Source organism: Netta rufina (genome assembly GCF_964035555.1).
Source record: "Netta rufina genome assembly, chromosome: 1".
NCBI classification, from domain to species: domain Eukaryota; kingdom Metazoa; phylum Chordata; class Aves; order Anseriformes; family Anatidae; genus Netta; species Netta rufina.
The window spans coordinates 140,535,320-140,561,752 of record NC_140123.1 but is presented as its reverse complement, the minus strand read 5'-3'; the positions used below and the strand labels follow the sequence as shown (position 1 = coordinate 140,561,752).

Here is a 26,433-nt window from a genome sequence, read left to right as displayed (position 1 = left end):
ATTACTCAGGAAATTCAGTACTTTTCACATTTATTATGTGAATTCAAAGTTACCATGTCTCTGTCAAATGTAGACAATTATGCATCTTCTCTTTATAGAAGGTGGGACTATAAATATTTAGTGTAGAAAAGTAAATCCTTAGTCTGTGTCCTGAAGCCAGCAAGTAGTGGTAGTGCCAGGCTATAGAAAGCCCAAATCTGAACAGAAGATGTGGTTTATTTCAGTTCTTTATTACCAATATTTTCCTTTTTTTCAGCCTTTTTGAGGATTATTAAAGACCCTGGTCTTGGGTGGTGTTGAACATTTACTGGTTTTGGAGGACTATATTGAGGGATTTCAGTTGTGTTTATAATACATAATCTCAGACCTAGTCACAAATGTGAGTGCTCAGCACTTCCCAGAAACTTCTGGAATTCTCTGTTAAATCAAAATCATTGCAAGCATTGAAAATCCAAAAATGGTAACTTTATACCCAACTGTCTTCCTGAAACAGGGAGTGTGGGGCTGGAACCTTTGTCAACTTTGCATCTTTAGAGAGAGATGGAAAGCTTCCATATAATTGGTGAGTGTTTTAAAGCAAAGCTTTTAATTATATTTTTCCCTACCTCTGCTTTTTGGCAAATATGATATTTAAATCTTAAAATCTTATTTGTATGTGATCACTGTCCCTGTTTAAGATAAAACCACTATTACTGTTACTTTATTACTTTATTTCTTGAATGATGACTAAAGACTGTATACTGTCACCTGGTATTTTTAGTAGGGAATGATGTACATGTATACATGTCAACCGAGTTGCATACGTGATTTTGGAGCATATATATTTTTTTATTTTTTACTTTTACTGACACATTTTTATTGACACATAATTCCTAAAATAACAGAAGTGTAGAAACTTGATCTATAAGTCCATCAGCACTTCCATAGGAATATATTTACACCAAGAAATAAGCTTTCCTGTAGATGATCAATTAGCAGGTGTCTTCATGCAATACCACTAGTTAATTTTTCCTTGGATTGCAAGACAAGGGCAAACCAACTCAAATATTTACTGTAAATTTTTGTTCAGTACAGTTGAAATGACTGGGAGAAAAACTTACTCTTCCTAGTCTAGAAAATCACCTTAAAGAGCTGCAGGCACTGACTATGGACTCCAAACCATCACTGACACTATCAGCTGAAGAGAAGTATTTGAATGTAGTCTTAGAATTAGCTTTTACAGAAGCAAAAAGTATCTAAAATCTACCTCACTGCTACCAGCATGGTTATTCACAACCCTATTTTGATTATCAAATGAGTTTTTACTGTTTTGTTATTAGCAATCTCTTCAAAAAGATCCATGACTTCCAAGGCAAGTCCAAACACAGATATTTAAAAATATGCTGTCAGCCCCCTGAAGCCTCATTCCAGTATGTAGGAAGAAGAAAATATGAGCCTTGTGTTTACACACATGGTCAGCTTTGTTGATAGCTAAGTTGGAAAGAGGAGTTAGTGTGCTGGGAATTGGTTCCATGATCTCATGGGACACAGCCTGCCAGCAAGGACAGGATTAAATGGATTGACACAACACCACAAGTCTTTTGCTAATAAACGTGTAAACTGAACTAACAAGCCCAACAAATCCTGTCAATACCTCTCTGTGCTGCTAATTAACTGGTTATTAAACAAGCTTTTCACTTGCTTGGTTTAGCTTTAATAGCAGCCAGCTGTATGCAGCAGAAACTAATCTCTCTTTCAGCTTCTCATTCTTGGACTATATTAATGGCAACAAAGGCAGAAGATCAAACACTCATGTTAATTAAATATCCAAGCCTGAATCAAATGATTAAAGTAGCAACAAATATTATTAAAACCATAAAAAGCTTTTTTATGGGAAGAGGAATTAATAGGTATGGATGTGTAAGTGAAGTTTCTCGTTGCTTGATTTAGTATATGTGCATGTGTGTGTGTATATATGTATATATGCATAAATTATGTTATAAAAATATAAATTTTGGAAATTATTCTGCTTAATACCTCCACAAATGTTTGGTATTTGAAGTCAGTATGCCCTAAACTTACATTCCTGACTTCTCTGAGAGTTAGTGAAGATACCTTGTTCCGTGTGCCTCTGTTGTCTAATCTCAACTCCAGATTCACTGTCCATCCAGGCAGCCAAATGGGAACCATGGCCCCAAAGACAGGTACAAGGATTAAGAAAACGATTTTGCTTGGTGTCATTCTGGGGTCCTAATAGGGGTGCTATGGGTATATCACTGATTCCTAAGGAAATTTCAGCTCAGCAGAGTTTTCAGGACTTTGCTAATCTCTGCATCTCTCTCTTTTAATTAAATAAAATTCAAAATTCAGTACATCTGAGCAGTGGGTGAAAGACTGCATAATTCCAGAAAAACAAAGTTTTATTTATTGGGCAATTATGTGTTTTTCATACCTTGAACAAAATCAATTATTTTTTGATGCTGGCAGTTCCTAAATCTACATTGTGAATGATATAAGCAGGTCTGCAAGCATACTAGCTTGTGATTTGGTAAAGTGTAGAAACTGCTCGTGATGATTTGACAATGAAAGAAGATACAAACTTAATTAATTCCTTCTGCCTCTGCAGACAAAAGGAAGTAAACACTCTGGAAAACTTCATTTGGGGTATCCCAAAGAAAAGATGACTATTTTGGCAACATCATCCCTTCTTTCTCCTAAGCCTAATGAAAACCTCTCTGTGGTGCTAAAGATCTGCTTACAAAAGGCCAAAATTTATCCTCAGTCTAGTCCCCTGGAAATCCTGATGGCAGATAGGCCCTAAAGCCCTGATCCTATAACTGCTTTGGTAGATAATTATCTAGAAAGCTGAATTGCTCTGCTGTCTTCACTGGTGTTGTTCTCAAAGCACAGAGAAGTAATCCACATCCTTGGTAACATGACTGGTTTTGTTGGTCATTTTTATGGGGAGAGTGGCTCTCCTGCAGAGGAGCTGGCAGAGGAGGAGCTCCCTTTCCAAGTTTTATGTAGGGCTCTTGCTTCTGGCCAACTCATGCTGCAGTCCCTACCTATGTCTGGGGAAGTTACCTAGCATAAACTGCACTGCCCATTTTCTCCTTAGAAATAAAACCTAATGAAATGTATCTTGGAGTTTTCACTGTGTGGGCAGTTTTCTATCCCTGGTTGGAAGATTGATATTAGAGGTTATTACAGTTGATATGACTTGCTTTTCAGGGAAAACAGAGGATATACCTACATCATAATAGCCAGGAGTATTGGAAAAAAAAAAAAAAAAAAAAAAAAAAAAGGAAAGAAAAAAAAAGGAAATTTCACTTTGTGGTTCTCTAGAACAGTTGTGGAAGGATGGTATTACCTTTGGGACAGCAGACTTTCTGATGAGAAAAAAAAAGGGGGGGAGTGTATTTGGCCAGAAGTCTTATTACTGTGGCAATTTTTATTGAAGTTTAATATGTTTTTCACATCTGCAAGATGCTTAAATCCCCCTCAACCACTAGGAAGAATGGGCCTTATTGTGTTCCCTGAGTTAATTTGGTAAAGAGGTTGCAAATACAGAAGTTTGGTACTACTTTGTACTCAAATTTCCTTTAGCCATAATGAAACCTGCTGAGGGTAGTTATTCATAGGAACCATGGCTAGAGGAAGTTCAGGTGATATTTTGGTGGAAACCTAGAAGAGAATGTAAAGTACAGATAGGACTCTGCAAAATGTTGTGTGGATGTTTTCAGAAATCTGACTCAATGGAGAGTATTAGGAGATACTGGAATGATCTGTATTTAACTCTGATACAGGCATTCCTACTGGTATCCAAGAAATCAATTGCAGGAACAAATGTAGTAGATCATCATAGTCATATGTGGTAAAAACAAACTACATCTGTCCTGCAATAGCTCAAAACATCAAAAAAATAGATTTAGCACCACTTAAGTGTGGTGCTAAACCTGTGGATAAAACTCACAATCACTTTACCTTCTGAAAATCTGCAAGTTTATCATATTAATGCTGAATTAGAATAACAGACCTGAATCAAAACCACAAAACACATTTATTCTGATCATATAGAATTTTATTGAGGAGTAAAAATTCTGTGGATGCTAATAATATTTTTATGAAGTAAGTAAGAAGAAGCCTTTATGGATTTAGCAGATTTTTAAAATAGAATTTGCTGATCTCCTGACTTCTGTTTGTCTTACTAACTCCTCACTTTTTCATCTTTATGTATGTTATTTATTAATGCTCACAGGCGTAGAAGTGTATTTGCTTTCCTAACTCTGCTACCCTCATGCCTTTGGACTGATTATCTTTTGGCATTTTATATTAATCCTTGGTAAGTGATTTACTTGTTTTTCCATATGCAATATGTAACCGATGTTAATTTCTATTACATGAAAGATGTGTGATTCTTTTATTTTCAAACGGTCAAAGCTCTTGAAGTAATGATTTTCTTGTACTATAACATGGATTGGAGAGGATGTGGGTATCAAAGTATTTGCTACCCTGCTTTATATATTTCATATCAGTTTATGCTCCAACCCATTTTGATATTAAAAAGCTAATTTCATGGTGATAATCATACTCATTTCATTGCTGTCTCTTTGCAGTTTTTGCCATTTCATTATAAATCCTGGCATCTTCTGTGCGAGTTATTCATCTGTTCATTGCCTGGCATTGCTTTCTGCTGCTGCTGCTTTTCACATAATAAAATTTCTTGATATTCGCCCACTTCTCTGTTGTGTGATGTCAAATGCCTTTGTTTTTAAAGGTGTAGTTTTGCTCTACTGACTTCAGTAAAAGTTTTGCTTTTGGAGACAACAATTCACTGAGGGTCCATACAAACTAGTATTCCCCAAGTATAAAAATCTTGTCATTGTGTGCATGTCTGTGTGTGTGTATTTAATAGTTTTGTCTATAAATAGTTTATAAAACCTTAGTAAAGTATTGATATATATATATTTAATATTTATCCACCAAAATCTGAGGGTCTATTTAGAAACAGAACTGTTTTATGAACTATTTACTTTATATATATATACATACATATATGTATATATAAATGGGCTATGATCCAAAAATACTATTTTCTTTACATAATATAAACTTATGTTCCTGATGGTCTGGAGTCCAAGGGATAGTGATGTACAAAAATGTGTTTGGTATCAAAATTAAGATTTACTTTTGACCAAATATTTTCACTTATGTTACCACAGAGCAACAGTGCCCTGGTTAGGTAGTCATAGAAATTTTCAGCATAGAGATTTCTGAGACTGGTGTTCTTTGGGTCATGTTGACTCTGTAGAAGATACAAAGAGCTATCTTTTTCTTTCATCCCTTTGCCTCTTTTTGTTTAGTATGCATTATTAATATTAATATCATGAATATCAATATGCATTAACTCACCTCTCCAGATGTGTGTCGTTCTTCAGAGGTTTCCACTACAATGAAAAGCTACCTAGTTTAGTTTAGATGACCAACTTTCAAGGAGTTGAAGTTGAAAAGAGATAAGATGAAATGCTCTCTTTGTATTTTAATCTGTAGCGTAAATGAAAGAAAAGATGAAACACTAGCTAACATTTCAAAAGTGTTTGTTTTGCACACACATTGGTTTAAAACATTTATGAACATTCATTAAACAAATACAGCACTAAAAAGGCCTTTTGAGGAGTCTCAAAGAACAAGAAATTGTTGATGAGAAATGGATGTCAATCATTTATTTTAGTTTTGAAGTGTTCCTTGCAGAAGAATTCTTAAAACAGTCCTGTCATAAACAGCACTCTGATTTTTTTTTCATTCTGAAATGAATTCCAATCTACCCAACATTAAAGATTTATCATGGTCATAGGGGATAGGAAAGAAATGCATTGAGTAATTTAAGTAAATTAATTTTAAGATTTCTTTGGGAAACAAATCTTCGAAGATGTAGAATAAATACTAATAATGTATTTATATAGTACATATAAAGAGGTGACAAATAGATGACAGTATCTGTATAGTTAGCATTGTGGGCTGAAGAGGTATATAACAATGCTTTGCAACATAAAGTAATACTTTACACTCCACATTAGTGTAAAATTGGTATTACCATAGCTCTTGTTAACTCTGTAGGTGAAGCTTCACATCTAAATGCAAGTGTACATTGAAAAGATAAAAAAAAAAATAAATACTATAGCTGTGGCTGCTCCAGAAGCTGAGCATTCTGTAAAATTTAATTTTGGAAATTAATTTTTTATTTCAATTATAAATTTGGAAGGGAAAAAAAAAAAAAAAAAAAAAGAAAAGAAAAGAAAAAGAAAAATGCTCCACTTCTTAATATTTCTTTTTGTATCTTCATTTTTTTGTAATGAAAAGTCTTCAGTTTTAATTTATCAATTGAAGCTATGACACATGTATCTATGACACGTGTATCTAGAAATAATTTTACTATTATCATGAAATTAAAAATTGTATCATTATAATGTAATTAATGAACATTATTTGACACTCGGGGAAAAAAAAATGACACCACTAGAATTCATTATGAGTAAGTGAAAATCTACTCAAGCTCTGTGTTTGGTTTAACAGAGAGGATCAGTGTTTTCAAAACTTAACCCAAATTATTTGAGGTTTCTCACTTAGTGCATTTACTCTGATTAATTGGGTAATGAATTGTGGAACCAACAAAGTGAACACACATACACACACCCTCCAAAAATCCACATGGTGGTGGTTAGTGTAGTGTAGTTCTTAAGTCAATTTCTTATGGGTTGTACTGCTTTAACTCACTCATAAGCTTGCTTTCACCTGTCCCTAGTGAATTATATCTCTTATAAATCATGTGAAGACAAGTGTTTTACATGACTAGCATAATTATCTCTAGCTGTTAAAGTCAATTAAAATTATCTAAGGTTTAAGCTTTAGTCCCGCTGAAGTAATTAGGATATTTGCCATTGTCTTCATTGATCATCCTAAACAGGTTGTGCAATGAGTGACAAATAGCATCAAAGCCCTTTCCTTTCTCCTTCACTGTTAACTGAATTTGCAAGTGGTCTTCTCTTCCCTTTGACACTTCTTGTCACTGGTTTCTCTCTAGCATTGGCACCCATTTTCCCAGACCAATAGAACCAGAGTGGAGCAGTATTGGTTCTCCGTTCTACATTGGTTCTCCATCCCCTGCAACAGCAGAGACCCTGCAAGGCTCGGCTGGGCTCAGAACTCAGCCCTGGCCCACATGAAGCCAGTATTGCAGTTGGGTCAGGATTGGCAGAGGACCCGTTGCTTGTTGGAACAGATTTTCACAAGGTGGTAGTTCACAGAGCCACTGAATGGAAAACAAAACCCACTGGAATCAATGCAAATTTTGCAATCAGCTTTAAAATGACCAAGATATTATCAGCAAGCTTATCCTGACTATTATGGTGGCCAGTAAACATGCATTCTTGAATCAGTACTAATTATAAAGAACATATAGTAGTTTAATGAATGAAAAACACATTTATTTATTTATTTATTTATTTTACAGGAGTAAAAATGGATTAAAGAAGAGGAAGCTGACCAAGTATGTAACATCTTTGATATTTAATGAATTTTAAAATAAAATTTAAAAAATCTCCTTAAACTAAACATCTATTATGTGGTATATGGTATAATGATATTGCAATTACATATATAGAAAGCTTCTTGGTAAACATGCCATGAAAGATGTCTGAAAGCAGAAAACAAATAGTAATTGGACAAAAGCAATTCTGCTCAACAGATAAATTGTGGTAAAACAGCTCCTCACTGATAGAAAATTAGTCATCAGGGAAATGATCAATTATCCAACTTAGTGATTCCAATGGAGCTTATCCTTAGTTAAAAATGACAAATGATGAAAAACTGGAATCCTTTTTTTTTTTTTTTGTGGAGTTATTTCCCTCTTGAGATGAGGCTCTCATTACGTTTGTTGCTAGAACACAGAAATCATTAATGCTAACTGGTAAACAGGAGTAATTAAGTAGTGATAAGACAGGTTCCTCTGGGCATATTGCCTCAAAGTAAATGAAAAGATTACTGTGTACATGCTTCAGTAGTTTGTAAATTAAAGCATGATAATTAGGTGAAGGAAGCTGTTTACCTGTGTTTCCTTATTCAGAGTGTTAGGCTAATTGTTTCTCCTTTATGTTCAGAGACTCTGCCTGTTCTAAGGAAAAACCCTCACCTGGTGGAAAAATGTGTAGAATGATGAGTGTCACTAAATCAAAACTAATTTATACTCTGCATAGTTTTATATGCCACTTGTTTCAGCCACACTTGTTTCAGTCTGGGAGGATAATTTGTATTATATACAAGTATGTAAATTTGTATGTAAATTTGTATAGTTCTCAAAGCCAGCAGAGAATGTTGTCACTGCAGTGACATCCAAAATGATGTTTTAACATTTTTTTCCAGGACCTTGTCAAAAAACAAAACCTCTATGTGAAATCCATTTTTCTGTGTGAGCAAAGCTCAGATGAGTTTTAAAATTGTCATTTTGCCAGATGTTTTCCTTGTGTGAAAACAACCTTCTGCATGTCACAAAGGCAACTTAAGTGAAGAGGTGGCTGCCCTGGTGCCAGAAGCATGCTCTTAGGATGGCATGTAGAGTGCTTTGCACCGGGGTGCTGGATCTCCCCGCTTACCTTGGTGTCACCTGCACCCTGGGGACATATCTACATTAAATGTAGTTCAAGGAGCAGGGATTTGTAGAAAAGGTGCATGGGCCATTCCCCCCACCTCAGGCCTGTGGTTTACCTCATTTAGGACAACTCCAACCCCCAACCCTTGTCAAACCCATCAGTGCCAGCAGCACTTATATAGTATTCTGAGGGAAAATAAAAATGAAACCTAGTACTTTTTTTTTTTCTTTTTCTTAATTTGTATGTTTTTTCTTTTTTAAAGCCCTGTCCAATTGGATGATTTTGATGGCTACATCAAGGATATGGCCAAAGATTCTGATTATAAATTTTCTCTGCAATTTGAGGTAAATCTATGGGGACTCTGTCATCTCCTAGCTGCCATGACCAGATCAGCTTTTTCCAGATGTTAGGTTTGTGTGGTGTCTTCCTGTGCAACGACTGTGCAGTGTGCACTGTTTCTAGGTGGGTCAGTTTCACTTCAAGTTCTGCAGAATTTGAAAGCAGGCCTTGGTACCATTAAAGAACATATTTAGTAAGCAGATTGGAGTGTGTCATCATGTGTAATTCGAGACAATTGTCAGATCAACACACTTCCTTTAAGTATAGGACATGCCAATGGCCTAAATTGAATTAAAGGTTTTTACAGTGTCTTTAATTTGAGGGGCAGCAGTGGAACGAGGAAGTAACATCAAAACTCTCTTGAAGATCAAGGAAGGCTCTTAAACAGCAATTGAGATACATTATCTTCATTACCCTGCATTTAAAGTCAGTTTAGTAATATAAAACTAAAAAGCTCCAGTCCTAGAGCTGGCTCCCAAAGGCTTGAAGGGGGAACAAGAGGACTGTCAGGGCATTACCACTGCTCTGGGTGGCTATCATTCCCTTACTGCCAGTGAAAGTCCTCTGGTGCATCACATGTTAGATGTAACTATTGAAGGTAGTGACTGGAAAGATTTTTCAAGCATTCCCTAGTAGAAAGATCAAAAGCCACTTGAGGACTCAGTGAAAACACTTTAAGTGGGGTGGATGGCCACCACAGAATTTGTCAGCCCCCTTGATTTTACACTATTTTGGCTAACTACATGTGGGTGGGGAAGAGCAGGCTTTGTCAGAGCCTTGAATGGTAGCAGTGCATTGGCACCATCAGCAGATGAGACCACATTGTTGCTCTGTGGCTGTTTGGAGCCAAATGTAGGGGCATCAGATAAATAAACTTAGAGTAGTAATGCTGTTGGTTTCTACTGTTTTATAAACATTTTCAGTCTGGTACATAGCACAGGCATTCACTTCACAAAGAATCATTTTATGAACCTTGGAGAGTTTTACCTTGGCATTTTTCTTTCTCTTACTCCAGGAGCTAAAATTGATTGGGCTTGACATACCACACTTTGCTGCTGATCTTCCCATGAATCGCTGTAAAAATCGCTACACAAATATCCTGCCATGTAAGTACAGTACATGCAGGTGACTGATAAAGTCCCTCGAGTGGGAAAGACGATTTTCAATAAGAGAATGAGGGAATCAAGACAGATTTTCTGACTGATAAAAGCCTGTTCTAAAGCTTGCCCTTAGAGAGAAGCAGGAAATAGGTGTTATATTGTTAGCTTTGAAGAGATATAGCTTTTGGGGAATGTTTGTCAAGACTGGAGTTTGGAGGTGGGAAACACAAGGTTGTTTCTACTATTGAGTAGTGGTACTATTTTTTTTTCCTGTGATTTTAATGAAACATAGGGGAGCCCAAAGCGATGGTAATTGGAGGATATATTTTGCAGAACCGCAGTGATGGTGCATCCATGTAGTATTTAGTGAAGCAAACATTGTTCTCTGTTGGTGAATAAGAGCATTCTTTATTTTTTTAGTAGTTTTTATTTTCAGTTTTTATAAGATACTTTTAATTTTTGGTAGTTGGAGTTGAGTGCTGTGCTTGATGGCCAAATTATTTCTCATTTCCTTTTACAGATGATTTTAGTCGTGTCCGGTTAGTCTCAATGAATGAAGAGGAGGGATCTGACTACATTAATGCCAACTATATTCCTGTGAGTAAGGACACTCTGGTCAATGTAAAGAACAGTGTCTCGCACAGCAGTTAGAGCACATGAGCTGCAAACAGCACAATATCTTCTGGTAGCTCAGTTACATTATCAGCATCTCCTTCAGCTTCCAGTACTTTGCCTACAGGGAGCTGTGCTTTCCACCACCCACCAAAACAAAAGTGGGGTGTGGAGGGAGTTTTAACCGGTAGCACTCACAGTAACACTGGGTGCACTGTGAATCTTTGTGAAAATAATATTGAAGCAGTAGAAAAATGAGGAGGAAAGGTTAAGTGGTCCAGTGCTTTTTTAAGACGGCAAGGATAGCAATTAGAAACTTTTAAACCAGAAACATTTCTGAGTTTCTACTGCACCTGGAAAAAGGATGATGCCAGATACTACAACACGCAAAAAGCGTATAGCCCAGATGGTGTGTAGGAAGCACTTCTGCTTTTCATTGCTTCTAGTCTTCCCAATGTACCTCCTTCTGCCTGGCAGTGTGCAGCTGTTTACACCCAGAACACCCAGAGTTTTAGGATAACTGAAGTGAACACAGAGCTGTAGCCAAATATTTTGACAATGGGGCTGGACTAAAACCTCGTCATCTCTTTCCACTGTCCCTGCCCAAAGGTTTGCCCTTGTTTTATCACTCCCTTCTCCACTGTCCCTTTGCTGGGGCTCAGTGTGTGCAGTGTTCAGGGAGAGCAATGTGCACTGCCTTACTCTGCATGGAGAGGCAGCAGGGCACTTCAGCATCCATTTAGAAGATGACATTTCGCTTGGGGACCACATACAGATGAGCATTTCTGCACCCTTGTTGACAGAGTTGGCCCTGGCTGTGCTGGGGAGAGCTGAGTCAGGATTACGGAAAAGGGAGGAGCCCTCAAATGAGTCAGTGAAACCACTTCTCTGTCACTGTGGCATCGCCCATGCATGTGCTGCTGAGTATGTTGCCTGTACTTAGCTTCTGTGTGGCAAGGGCCTGAACATAAACACTACAGTTGCATGTGTCTGAGCTTGTAGTGAATCAAGAAAGAAAAATGTTCCAGTCTTCAAAAGCATCGTTCTCAGATCAGGAAACTTCTATGACATTGGATTATGGATAATAGGGTTTTATGTAGGCAGTCCTTTCTGGATTACCAAATTCTGTTTTTTGTAGTTTACAGCTGTTTGGTTTTACTTACAGCATAGTGCTGACCAAAAAATTGTCTTCACAACAAGAACAGACACATCATCTTAAGGCTTGTTTGTTCCTGAAGATTGCTTCTTTACCCCTGTCCAAACACTGATACCAGTGGTGATCTGTGTCTCCATGATAATAAGGATTCGCCACTTAGGCTGGACAAATAAACAAGGTTCTGTGTAACAGAAAAACTTAGACTACACTGACTTTTAGAGATGTCTGGAGGAAACTGTTTATGGAAAGTACTCCCAAAATGTCAGTATTTTTACAATCCACATACTGTGGTGGCACAGAAAACGCTTAACTTACATAGGATCATGCTGTGTGTTGAACGCATCTTTTGCTCTTTGGAGGAATATTAAATAACTTTCTAAATACGGTTTTGCTGATGCAGTCTCTTCAAATATGGTGATATCACATGCTAAAACGTCCTTTCTGTGTATCTTTCACATGGTCTTTATAATGGTCTTTTCTTTTTGGATATGGGAAGGAGTCTTTTACAGATAAAAGCACATTGATAATGTTAGGAGAAGAAATACATGGATGTGAAGTGTCTCAGCTCAGTAAAACATAACAATTATAATCTGTTAAGGGTCTTGACTGAGCACATTTTCTATTATTTTAAACAGAGTTCTAATTAATATTTGGTTAATTTAATTACTTATGCTGTAAATACATTCATATACTTCTATTCATGGCTATCTTCCCTTTACATCAGTTCTTGAAAATCACTACAGCCACTACTTTTATAATTGTTTTTACGTCTATAACTAAACAAACACATAAATTACAAAATCTGGAAGAAGCTGAACTTTGTTTAAGGATTCTCCTTATTTTATTTTTTTAATCTTGCTTTTTCAGTTCTCAGGGCAAAGGGTTTGTAGAGTAATGGCTTCACCTCCTGTCTTTCCTTCTAATTTGTTTACAGTTTGGGAGCACCAAAAAATAGCAAAAGTTGTAATTTCAAGATAAATTTTAAAAAAATCATAAAGTAGTTTATATTAGAGATCACTTTAAAAATACAAATTGAACTTGAACAAGCTAAAACATACAAATGCCAGAGAAAAAATGGTGATCTGAAACATTAAGCATGTCAGTAAAAAGCACTTGTCTCTTTGTTTCTTAGGGTTATAATTCACCCCAAGAATACATTGCAACCCAAGGACCACTGCCAGAAACAAGAAATGATTTTTGGAAAATGGTTCTTCAACAAAAATCTCAAATTATTGTCATGCTCACTCAGTGTAATGAGAAAAGAAGGGTATGTAATGAAATCTTTTACATCTTTCTTACATCTTTCTTGAAAGAAACTACTCAAAAACATTTATTTTCTTCTGGGTGGATTTATTTGCATTGTTTTTCATGAGGAAGCATCATAACCGTGACTTGGCTATGCACTTCATTAAGTTATTGGAAGCATTTCAGGATGATTAAGGGACTGGGGCATCTTTCATTTGAGAAGAAGCTGAGGGAGCTGGGACTCTTCCCCTCGGGGAAGAAAAGGTTCAGATGGTTCTTGTTGCTGTGTGTAAATACTTGATGGGAAGGAATGGAGATGGGGGAGCCAGGCTCTTCTCAGTGGTGCCTGCTGACAGAACAAGAGGCAATGGGCACAAACTAAAGCACATGAAATTCAATTTGAACACAAGAAAATGGGTTTTTACTGCAAGGGGTGGGGTCAAACACTGTCACAGGTTGCCCAGAGAGGTTGCGGAGCCTCCCTCCTTGGAGATCTTCAAAAGCCACTTGCATGTGGTCCAGGGCAACCTGCTCTGGGTGCCCTTGCTTGAACAGGGGTTGGACCAGATGGCCTCTGGAGGTCCTTTCCAACCTCAGCCACTCTGTGTTTCCATCCTTTTAAGTTTACATAAAAATAAAATACAAGTATTAGGCTTTATTTTTTCCCTGATATCATAATAGAATAATTTGAAAGATAAGTTCTTTTTTAGCATATTCTTGTTCCCCATGTTTTGTTCCTCTTAGACGTCTTCTATGTAGAAAACAATCTATAAAGAAACTATACATTTTCATTCTTTGTTATGCTAATGCTCCCCTTCAGAAACCAGTGTATAACCATATCTGTAGTTACACAGGCGGGAAAAAAAAACAAGTTGAAAGCCATTGCAGGAAGCACCTCTTGTTGAAGCCTCAACAAAATAATTCTGTAGGCATTTCACTGCAGTTTTATTTTTGATTGTTTTGTCCTTCTTTTTTTAAACATATGGATATATATGTATTTACATATATTTCTGTTTCAGGTTAAATGTGATCATTACTGGCCTTTTACAGAAGATCCTATTGCATATGGGGATATTACTGTGGAGATGCTGTCTGAGGAGGAGCACACAGATTGGGTTTATAGGAATTTCCGAATTTGCTATGTAAGCAAAACATGTTGCATGGCCTTGCTAATGGAATGGGAGCTATGTTGGTCCAGACTTTTCATTAACTTTTGTCCATTTCCGGCATTCAGTGGAAAGCACCTTAAAAAAATGATTGTGGCTTTACTGTCACTTCACACAAGCAAATGTCTCAACCACAAGATTTTCCCCTAGGTTTGTCGTCTCTGTGAACTTGTCAGAGACTGAAACAACAGTAGTACCATGGTTCTGGACATTTCTGTGGTGCAGATGGTTACTGACAATGGGCACATGTAGTTTTTTGCTTGTTTGTTTGTTTGTTTGTTTCTTTAATGTCAGGCATAACCTTATTGCTATAAGCCATTCAAAACTTGAAAAAAATGTAGAAATTGAGAATATTATTCAAAGGGGCAATTGTGCAATATTTATAGCAAAGGTTTCGTGCATGTCTCAGACAGGATCTTGAGTAAAAGGTGTCCACAAAGATGGTTCTCCACTCCCTCCTGCTGCTGAAATAGAGCATTTTGCTGCTTTCATTTATTAAAGTAGAGGAAATGGAAGAGCCTTGCAGCCTATCACAATCAGACAAGTATCCTGTGCAGCTGCTACAATAAAGCATGTGAGAATACAGCAAGGAATTGGCATAAAACACGATGGGATCAACTCAGAGGTTGGGCTGTTGGTATCTACTGAAAATAATGATCAGAGTGCAGTTTGCTGTTCAGGTAAACTGTCCTTTACCAAAACCAGGGCAGCTACTTCAGAGGCTTTTGTACCCATCTCATTTTTAATAACCTTTCCCTAATCACCTGCTGTTGTCTGTGACTGGAGAGGGATTACTAGAATAGGGGTATTTAGTCTGACCCAGAATGGTAAAACTAAAGGCATTGCTTGCTTGCCATGGGCTTTTGTCATGAGACCCTCCCCTCCACACACTTTCAGTCTCCAAGACAACATGTGTTGGATTGAGGATCTTATTTCACCTAATCTACTAGAGGTTTTAGCATTATAAATGCTTTTGTTAATAATGGGTATTTTTTTAAGGAATTTCCTTTGCCATCTGGAAATGGTGATGTTGGGAGGTGATTTTTTCTTCCGTTTCAGTGACGTTTTTCTTTGAAACTTCAGAAGAAAAATTCTCATGAATCCAGTATTAACTGTTTGCCAACAGTGTTATTCTTTGTCCATGGCAGAAGAAGAAAGAGAGAGGAAATGGAGTAGAAAGAGGAAGAAAGCCTAAACTTGAAAAGTGCAACAGTGCTTGATTTAAAAGGAAAACAAAACAAAACAACCATTAGGAAAGAGAAGGAAAAAATAGTAATCCCACACAGAAACATGAGTTCATGCCTGATCTCCACTTTCCCCACTTTTTAAATCAAATATCATGTAAATACACATGTAAATGATAAGGTGGCAACCTTTTTGGTGGACTTTACTTTCTTAGGCTGTATTTGGATTTAAAAAAGCAACACAACAATAAAACCTCAGTCTGACTGAGCGTGACTGCACTGTTAAAACTCCTGTGAACATGCTGCCATTGTGCTTTTCCCATTAGGCTGATGAGGTGCAAGACGTGATGCATTTTAACTACACTGCCTGGCCAGACCACGGTGTCCCCACAACCAATGCCGCCGAAAGCATCCTGCAGTTCGTGCAGATGGTCAGGCAGAAATCAGCAAAGAGCAAAGGCCCCATGATCATACACTGCAGGTAACACTTCAAGGCAAAAGAGAGCTGAAGGAGGTACCTGGTCAGATGGGCTGGGGAACCACTGGGAGGTTCTGGGATTCTGTTCATCTCTTAGGTAAACCAAGGATGGTTTCCCTTGTTTTTAAGGGTAAAGGATTAGTCCCCTGCTTTGATTGTGGCAGGTCTGGGATTTCAGCCTGCACCCAGAGGTGCAGCACTTCTGTCCAGAGGTGGGTCAGCTCTGGGGCTGTTACAAACAAATTGCTTTGCACAGCACAGCAGGCAATCCTGGTGTACAGCAGCTTGGAGTTGGCCCCTGCTTTCTCATTTCCATGCTTTTGCAGTATGGATGGTGTAGTGTGTCTGAGAACATCATCCTCCTTCTCCTCCTCCTCCTCCTCTGATTGCTCAGCTTTCGGAGAATTCAGAATGTGACATGAAGAGTATTATCCTGTGCTAGTAATAATCCCAGTATCCCATGATACCAGTTACATGTGCTTTTTTCCTTTTTTTTTGGAGGGATATTGTTTATACGCTGACAGACTTATCTCTTGGGCATCATCTGGCCTTCTATTAATGCACTTGCTCCCTGGGCCCCGCCAGGGTAGCTGCCGTGCTAGTAGTGATATCATACCAGATTGCTTCCTGACACAGCTCTCCCCACTGATTTCAAACCTCTTTGTGGCTTCTGGTGCAAGAGCCACTCACGATAGATTTTCAGAGAGACGTAAATAACCAGGTTGCAACGGATGAGTATGTATATGTTATGGTGACATGCTCCAGAAGGAAGTCGAGGCTTGATGAGGTCCGTGTCTGCCAGCCTTGCATCATCCACCTCATAGGCAGCGTTTGCATTGCTGCACAATGTGTCAGCACCCTCCAGCGTGATCTTTCCTGTTACTGGTCAGCACTCTGTTCCTTGCGACACACTTTCAAGTGCTCCTTTCCAGAAAACAGTCTTGTAGAGTAATGTCTTCTCAAGTTCCCAGAAATGGCACCTGGTCTTCGACCAGAATGCAGAACAACATGGGCATCTGTAAAAGCATCAAGTCATGCAGCCCTCCCCGACAACCTAATAGAGAAATTCATAGGGGATATTGTTTTGGGAGTCCTAGTATCAAGAAGGGTGCTAGGAAGTCAGGGAAGAGATTTGAATGTAGGGCTGTGAAATTAAACTCTTTGTAATACTTAATTGTTCTGGGAAGGAATAGGAGAAAGCATTAGAGAGCTGGAAAACAACCAGCTCCTTTTTTATCTTCTTTTTAATATTCTTTTTAATCAGGATGCTCATACCAGCAGAGAGAGAGTTTTTAGACAATATTTTAGCATATACTGTACTTAGACTACACAGATTAAAAGTAGCAATGTTCTGAAATAAGTGGAAGGGGTGGAGAAAGAACGTGTTGATAAACTCCTACAGCAATTGTTCTGAAGCATTAAAGAATGCACAAAACTGACATTTTTAGAACTTTTCCGCTTGTTATTTATGAATATATCAATTAATGAATCTGTCAAATAAGTAGATCAAAAAATCCGTTGTATTCCATTTGATATATTGATATTTTTTAAACAAGCACAAGAAGAAAAAAAAAAAAAGACAACAACAAAAAAAACAAACCTGTTGCAACTTTATTGCAAATACTTCCAAGTCTTTTCTGAAAAATACAGCAAAACAGAAGAAACAACTTCTCTTAAGACACATGCTTCTCTCCTTACTAGTAGAAACTCTGTTGGGACTCTATAAAATTGTACAAAACCTCTGAAACCACACCCATAATGAAATCAGACTTCAGTGTTACACATGAATTCACAATGCAAAGAAATATTTACACATTAGAAGCTATAAATCAACTCATTATGTGTTTGTTTTTCCAGTTGCTAAGCATCCCTGTACGAAAATGAAGATTTTTCAGCCGAGTGGTTGCCATCTATTTCTGTCATGCTCCCAAGGCAGAATTCCTGGAGCAAAGCCTCCTCTGGATGGTTTGTCCTTTGAGGATGAACACCAGTAGTGCAGTGCCTTTGCAAAGTCTCTAGTTCCCTGTACAGAGAGCTGTGGCATGGAATCATGCATTTCCTACCACAAATGCCTCCACAGCAGAACAGGGCTCTCTGCACTTATGGCTGCAGCTTCTGTAGTGTGGGATTTCTCATAACTTTGAAGGGAGCAGTGAAAAGTGGGATGAGCAGCCAGTTAAGGGCAGATGAGTGTGTGCATGTGCTTGTGAAAGAGATGAAGAGGAGTATATGAAGGTGAAATAATTGCAGAGCCATCCATCCCATACATTCTGCTTAAACAATGCATGAAGGCTTGCATGGCATTATATCCCCCAAATTAACCAACTTGTCTGACCTCAGATTAGCTACATCTGAGGTGCAGGACACCTGCTTTTCACACTACCACTGATTTTCCTGTGTCCACACCTGAAAAACCTAAATGTTGTTCTTGTCTGTGTGTTTTGCAGTGCTGGAGTGGGACGAACAGGAACTTTCATAGCCCTGGACCGACTCTTACAGCACATCCGTGACCATGAGTTTGTAGATATATTGGGCCTGGTGTCTGACATGCGGTCCTACAGGATGTCCATGGTGCAGACAGAGGTAGGATGCCCACTCAGTTCACTTCAATGTGGATGTATCATGAGACCTGTCTCATGCTCCTCTGCAGCATGCTTGTGTCCAGTGACTGGTGTTCCCCCTGAACACCTGGCAAAACAGCTATGAGTAGACATTTAAGTTTTCATCTTCGTTGTAATATTGTCATGTTATTAATCTGCTGCATAGGTGATAGTCTGATAATAGATCTTCAATGTCACTGATGTCTTCCAGAGGGGATGGGCTGTTCTCACCTGAGAAATGGACGCGTAAAAATCCATTAGAGGAGATTAGCATTTGAAATTTTCAAACCATTTTGAAAAGTGTTGGACTTGCTGAAGGGATTAATTACTTATGAAGTGATACCAGTATTGGACAGCCATTCACAACTTTGAAAAGGGTATCATATGGTCAAGCATATGAAATAAGTTACATGATGGCAATACAAATACCCAAAGTGGAAGAGACAAAAGAACTCGAAGAGAGTCTGCCAGACACCCCCTCTCCCTGCCCCTGTATCTACTGGGTATTTCTTTTTCTCTTCTTGAGGAAAATGTCTGAATAGTCTTATTAGAATATTTGTATGGAAAAATATACAGAAACTCTTTTTCCAAAGCAGAAATTTTTATGCATCTGAAATGTTCCTGTTTCCTCTACTAATGATGGAAAGATTTCATGCACATTGTACTCTTCGCTGGTTAGACACAATGCAAACTGGCAAACCACACATAGCTGGAAGCACCACCAATACTATTAGCAGCCTGAGTCTGGCAGATAATCTGTTGCCAAGGATTGCTTATCCCAGAGCAAAGCAGAGAAGATTTAGCAGGGATGGGAGAGGAAAAGGAAAACCTGCAGGACACCAGCTACTGCCTAGAAATGAATAAGGTCATTCTCAGGCCATTCTGGATCATTCCCATCAACCTGCCACTTTTTGTCACAATCCCCTAAATTAATCCAAAGGCACATCCTTATGTAAACACCAGAAAGCAAATCTTGGTGCTTTATTTCAGCTGCAGCTTCATTACCGCTCCAGAGGTGATGTGACTTTTTTCTTTTTAATGTACAAACTCATTGTCTGCCTGGGGCTGATGTCAGGGACTCAGTTTTGGTGGTTGCTGAGCTTCTGCTGCTATAGGCAGTGGCTTGTGCATCTTCTTACTGCCTGCTGCTGCCCGTCTTCTCACTGCCAAATGTGCAAACCCACATGTACAAATCATACCTCTTTTATGCACACACACACACGCAGTGAGAAGGCTTTTCTAACGCTCTTGCAAATTAGATCAGGATGAAAATGTTCCATGAACAGGTGCTAATATTCAGGATTAGATACCCGGGGCAGGATCAGACCTACATAGTCTGTCCATATTGGAGAGAGCAAGACGTACATCCTAAACTTGGTCAGCAAAGCTTGCTGTAATATATACAGGTGGCGGGGGGGAAGGGGGGGGGAGGGAATATCCCTTCTCATGGGCATGTAGTGCCTGTCTGAAGTGGCCAGCTGTGGCCTGGGGTCTAGTTTTTGGGTTAGTGCAGCAGGGGGGGCCACAGCCCCGCCAAGCCTTGTGCAGAGGTCAGTAGGCGGCAATGACACTCAGGCACTGGAAGGATCGCCTTACAAAACCTGAAGGCACACACAGCTCACCTGGGTTCATGTTTCCTCACATGCTGGAAACTTGGCTGTGTCTGACAGAGAAGTTTTTAAAAAATGGCAGAAGCCCAAAAAGGGAGTTAGAGTAGAAAACACCCTGAATTGAAACCAGTCACTCCGAGTTAATGGGAGTGAGGAAATCCAGGCATTTCTGTGGTCCAGGACATGTTTCAAGCTCATCCTGATACCTGCTGGGATCAGCAGACCACTGGGGACAGGGACTGAAATCTAGACTCAGGTTTTGGAGCTTGAAACTGCCTCTGTCTCGGTAGAATTGTTTTTGCTTGAGAGCTACTCGCTCTCCGTGCTTGGTCAACATAAGGATTACTGGAGGATTCATCAGGGTTTGCTTTCTCTGCTTGGAATAAACTCAAATGATGACTGAGATTTAAATTTGAAATGCAGTGTTTCTCTGTATGATGATGTAATTCAGAAAAAGCAAACCATAACCAAAATTGAAGATATTCTTTTTGCATGGAAAACCTGTCCACAAATATAATGGTACCTGTGATTTACTCAACTTGCTTTCAGAGTCATTTGCACAGTGGGTGATAACTCCCAAAATAATTAAGTGCTCTGTGTGCAAAATCAGATTTTAGCATTTTACTGGTAAAGAAGTCAAGCATTAGGGAACATGGAGATCTTCAAAATATTTCAGGTGTATGTGTGGCATGGATGTAATTTGTTGTACATAAAGCATTTGGTTACTTTTCTGGGAATTAATTCATTTTCAGGCAATGTAATTATGCATTTCCTAAAGGCCATATAGAGCCTGCAAGCTGAAGACCTGAGACCATGTAGTGTCAGTTACATCTCTACCATGAAAAGACATCAAGTGCTGGGTTACTGCATGCCACAGGTCCCTGTAGTCGATTGCCCCTCTCTAACTGGTCAGCACCACAGCACCAACATTCCTTGTCCTGCAAAACTGCCACCACGGACTGTGTCAGAGACTGTGACAGTGAAGAGCTTAATTTCAGATTTAAATGGGAAAGATAAGTCACACACACAGCAGTGCCATTGCTCAGGAGGAAGCATGTGACTTGCACTGTGGCTGTCGTCTGTACAGCTGGAATGTGCTTGCACAGCCCCCTCGTAGCACTGATTAATTCACACTCTGCAGTCAAAAGGGGAACTGTGAATGATAGCAACTATTGTTTCTACACGCAAGTAAGATTTCCAGTAAACCACGTTATAAATAAGGCATTATCAATATCGGCCATCATTACACACATTGTTAGTAAGTAATTACAATGCTAGGGCAGATTTTGATGCTCAGGTAGATTTTGGTACTTCCACTACTCCTATGTGCAACAGCAAAGGGCTATTATTTGGGGAGCAGACTAGTCACTGTACATTGTGACGGGATGAGGAGGGAGCAACAGAGAACATGTGCAAACTGTTACTATGACCTATTGAGCTGTTTCACTGTTCAGGCTTTTGTCAGGCTTTCTCAGTTGTGAAAATGCCCATTCATATGTTTCTTTCTTCCAGGAACAATACATTTTTATTCACCAGTGTGTGCAATTGATGTGGCAAAAGAAGAAGCAGCAGTTCTGCATCAGCGATGTCATATATGAGAACGTCAGCAAATCCTAGTTTGGAGTTACAGGTGGTAAGTCAGGCAAGCCTAGCCTTGTGCTATGCTCACGGCTTAGCATCACAGCTGCCTGGTAGCAACCAGTGTCATGGGGGCTTGCTCCTCACACTGCAGGAGCTTTGCTTGGGGTTTGGAGCTTTCTGAGCTTCATCCTCCTCAGACGTGATATTGTGAGACAGTGCAAGCAAAAGTCCTTCAGTCTCTTGCATTAAATAAGCCTCCATGCTTCCCATGGCAGTGTAAAGGTTTGTTGGCTTACTTGTTCAAAGAGTAAGAGTGTCATGACGTCCTGAGTTACTGTCTAATCTATGCATTCCCACTAGTTGTCCTACCACACGTTGCAAAGTGTAAAGGATTCAGGCAGAGGGAAGTTATTTTTTTGCATCGGTCATTCTCACGTCACTCCCCAGCTGCCAGGCTACCAAGGCCAGCAGAGGGTTTGGGCTGGGCTGCTAATACAGCTGGCCTGTCAACAGCTTCTCGAAGAACGAGATAGTAGCCCAAAAGCTTTGACAAGAACCTCTGGGGAATCAAGGAACAGGAGGCCTCTCAAACTGGTACCACCATTAGCCAACATCATGCTGATCCAAACAGCCCCAGTTACCCACTAGAGTGCGTGAAGCTAGCCCAGTCCCCAGGTCAGCATAAAGCACATCACCGTGAACTACCAGGCCATGGTTTGTTGCCTTCTGTCTACAAAGCTCATGCAAGCAAACACATTTCCTTGCACAGTGGGGACAAGCTGTGAGGAGGTGAGTCACTGATGCTTGAGCAGCTGAGCTTTAGTTCATTAGGTGGCAGTAATAAGCCAGCCATAACCCTAACATTTGCTTTGAGGTGGAGCAGGAAACTGCACGCTTTTAACATAAACTGGCTTCTCAAGTAGCTGGTGGAAAGCCACGTTACAGGCTCCAACACTAGCCATCTCCACTGGGTTTCTGAGGTGTTGCACACTTCATTCCCGTGCCCATAAAATGAACCATGACTTTGCACATGCCTCACTTTTCCCTATGTCTATATAATATACTGTCTAAACTGAGCCCCAGAACCTAATTGCTCATATGGGTGAGCTGTTGCAAGGATGTCTGGCAGAAATGAATGCTAAGATCCTTATTTATTTCCTTATCTAACGCATTCTGTCTGTGCTGTGCTGTTCCAGGTGAGACCATGAAGCACACCCATCTTCCCTTGCTTCCAATTTTTTTCTTTTGATGGCTCAAACTGCCAGCCATTCTGCCACGAGAGACCACTGCCTTGCAGTATGCGGACAATGAAAGAAAGAAACTTTAACTTTCAGAAGCACTGGGGAGACAAAGCCTTAACGAGCCTGCGGTGTCTTTTGAACTGTTTAATTTCTGGACATTTTTTTTAAATACTGGACCAAATTCAACCGAACAACATGAAGGAAAAGACACTATAATATGTGCATAAAATATGCATAGATTGTTCCAGAGCATTTGTTATGTTTGGTACTATCAGTTATTTTTTTTTTCTGTGCAGGTTGGGCTTAAGGTTAAAGTAAGTGCAATATTTTTTTAGTGGTTTAATGAAGAGCTTTCTTCATGTGTCACTGGTCTGTGCTAATGTCTATAGGAGAGCAGGCATTGTTAGTATCTAATAATACCTCATTAGTGAATAGCGAGGCATGAACATACATGAAGAAATCTGGAGATTGTGAAGAGAAAAGGGGGGACGGGGGTGCTGGGTACCTAGATTGGGCTGTTTCCTACAGCCCTGACGTTCTATGCTTAGGGCCTGGGGAGACACAAGACCTAAGGAATGGATGGACCATCAGAAATCCAAACCACAGAGCCAAAAGCTGAAGCAGGCAGCCAACACTGAGGAACTGTGTCATTTTGGTTTGTGACAGCGCAACTACTAATTAAGCAGAGGGATTGCTCTTTTCACCAAACTTTTCAGTAATGCCATTAATCAGGATGTTTTTTAATCAAGGTGCAGCTGAATTTTAAGCTGGGATATCTTAGACTCCATTACTATAGCATTTAACTGTCTGAGCAGTCTATGGTGCCTATGCCCCTCATTTGTTTATTATTTTTAATAAGTATTAAACCTGTGTAAAAATGTGAAGCTGATCCAGGTTGGGAAAAAAAAAAAGTGCTTTAATGGATGTAACTATTTCTCCGGGCTCAGAATTCACGGTGTTACACAAACAGTTGTTTTGGCATGTGAAGGGATGGTTATCGTTTTATTGCTACGAGGCTGCCAAAGTGTCAGCATGGATTCCTGCAGGGACGTCGGGTCAGGGTGAGGGGCTCTTTTCTTTTTTGCTGTCAGTTTCAGTTCTAGTCAGAATAATTAGCTATATATTTTTTTGTCTTTGTATAATTCCGGTACATCATTGTGTATTGTGACATGGATGCTGTCAGAATGGATGTTTGATAGCATTTTGTAGCCTGTTGCTTTGTGTCACCTCATTGGAAGTTAGCAGCAATGGTAAATCAATGTAAACAAAACGAACTGAAAGTAAACACACTGGATTGCTTACCTGTGAAGAAGTCACTGTCAGCAAAGCAGCAAGTGCACCCCCATGTACTTCTTTCCTTTTTTTTTTTTTTTTTTTTTTTTTTTTTTAACTCCACAGCTTGCTATCACCTGTCAGTGTACCAGGGTGTAGTTAGTTTTAGTTTAGTAGCTCAGCCACTTCCAGGAGCCTGATAACATCCTTCGAACGACATCCAATTTATTCTGATTATTTCAAAGAATTATTCCTCCAGCTGGTAAACAGGTATATATTCTTTTAACATCTACTCCATCACAGTAATGGTTATAATGGAAAACCATTTCAACTGTCCCACATATGCTATGCAAAACTGCGTAGACAACATAACCCTCAAATAAACCAGGTTCTTTTGAAGGGTATTGAAAGAAACAGGACTCTACCACTAATTATTAAATGGGTATGAGATGAATTTCCCTCTTACTTCTCTTTCTATGCATCTAATACCACTTTCAGAGTTTCCATTGAGCCCTGTCCTAAAGCAGAGCTGCCATATCTCTAAATAGGAAGCACAGAGATGGATGTGAATGGGCAGAGAGCCCTGTCTTCGGGGGGGGGGGGGGGGGGGGGGGGGGGGGCAGACTGCTAACAAGAAAGGCTTCATTAATGTTATTTCACAAATGCACCTCAGCTGAAGGGCCTGCCATGTTATTAAGAATGGCAAAGATTTGCCCAGCCTAATTTGAAGAGAAGCCAGCATTATAAAAGAGCACAGGACAATTCAGACCTTGCCTTCATTTTTTTGTTTGTTTATATTTCACAGTGCCACTGCATGTTTACTTAGAAAATGTGTTCACCCCCTCTAGATAACTTCTAGCAAGGGAAAAAAAAAAATCTTACTTTCTCATCTACTGCCTCTCTCCTGCTGTCCCTTGTCCACTGGTTCTACATTTATTATGGATTACAGCCCAGAGAAGCCATGTTGCTTTTAAAACACTGATGCACACACAAAATACCACAGTGTGAGCTGTCTGTAAGAGATCCTTGGCTGACCATATCAGGGTACAAGGTTGCTGCAAAGATGCCAAAAATCACAATGCTGCAAGCTATGCAGCCTGAATAGCCTGGTTTTATGTTTTTGAATGCATGTAAAAAAAATGCTCCAATTACATGGTAACAGGTGTATATTTTTCCTCTAATAGCTACTTCATCACAGAATCAGTTCTTATCAAAAACAACCAAACAAACCAAACTTCCTTCAGAAAAAAAAAAAATCCTTTCCTTCCCTGTGTATTACTCAACTCTGCACACATGGATGTGTTGGGATAGCAGTGGAAACCACCTCTCCTGGCATTCCTCAAAACACAAGCAATAGGAGTGTCTGGGAGACAGTGTGGCTCAGAAGCAGCATGCAGAGCCTGTTAGCATGACTCGATACACAGCCACTTGTCCTGGTCAATGAAAGCCAGACCAAAAGAAGTTTGGAGTCATCCTGCATGTTGATGTGGTTTTGAATATCTGTCAAAACAAACCTTTTTTATTTTTTTATAATGAATTTCTTGAATTACGGGAACAGAACAACTCTGCTGATACTATATATGATCTATATCAATAGCTGTTGCATTTATAGCAGCTACATACTCAAAGATAGGTTGGGAGGGCTGGGAGCTTTCACTGTTGTGGCAGGCAACAGTGGTGACTAAGCAGTTTCCCTGTTTTCTTTCATCTCCTGTTACTTTAATCTACAAATGTTAGCAAGAAATAGAAGCGCAAACTAATATCCTGATACTGGTTTTTGGTCTGGATGTCGGGGAATAAGTGAAAGTTCAAAGTTGCAACCTAAGCATGTAATTACAGGGAGACTAAAGAAAGATACTGAAGAGACAAAAAGAGTTTAAAAGGCACTTATTAGCTAGAAGTTAACATAGCAGCAGTAAAAAAAATCAACATGTTTCAAAATAGTTAAACATGGAACACAAAGCATTCTTGCAAAATTCCTCAGGTTTGCACTTCATGTACGTAACTCCACTGCTTGTGGCAAAGCTGGGAGGCTGAGCACAGACACATTCTTTCAATCATGCTTGATGTGCCTGACTCACTCCTCACACTGGGCTGCTTGTTTTGTGTTTTAAACATTGCACAGACTTCACGGGTGAGAAAATGATCATAGACAGACTGGGTTCCTACAAAATGGTGGCTTGGCCAGGAGCATATCCATTCATAATCATGTGTCCTTTATTCAT

General features: G+C 39.2%; 1 protein-coding gene across 1 annotated transcript in view; it reads left to right on the top strand.

Annotated features, from left to right (window-relative positions):
- Window positions 1-23,077, top strand: part of PTPRO (protein tyrosine phosphatase receptor type O) — a gene marked incomplete at its 5' end in the record, with an annotated part of 155,472 nt that extends 132,395 nt beyond the window's left edge. Inside the window, 12 exons of the mRNA XM_084287753.1 lie at window positions 494-562; window positions 4,238-4,321; window positions 7,490-7,525; window positions 8,887-8,968; window positions 9,979-10,069; window positions 10,584-10,660; window positions 12,964-13,098; window positions 14,096-14,218; window positions 15,753-15,907; window positions 18,352-18,487; window positions 21,627-21,747; window positions 22,892-23,077. Of these exons, the coding sequence (XP_084143879.1) occupies window positions 494-562; window positions 4,238-4,321; window positions 7,490-7,525; window positions 8,887-8,968; window positions 9,979-10,069; window positions 10,584-10,660; window positions 12,964-13,098; window positions 14,096-14,218; window positions 15,753-15,907; window positions 18,352-18,487; window positions 21,627-21,731 (1,093 nt within the window). The 3' untranslated portion in view covers window positions 21,732-21,747; window positions 22,892-23,077. The remainder of the gene's footprint in view (window positions 1-493; window positions 563-4,237; window positions 4,322-7,489; window positions 7,526-8,886; window positions 8,969-9,978; window positions 10,070-10,583; window positions 10,661-12,963; window positions 13,099-14,095; window positions 14,219-15,752; window positions 15,908-18,351; window positions 18,488-21,626; window positions 21,748-22,891) is intronic.
- Between the last annotated feature and the right edge of the window lie 3,356 nt (window positions 23,078-26,433).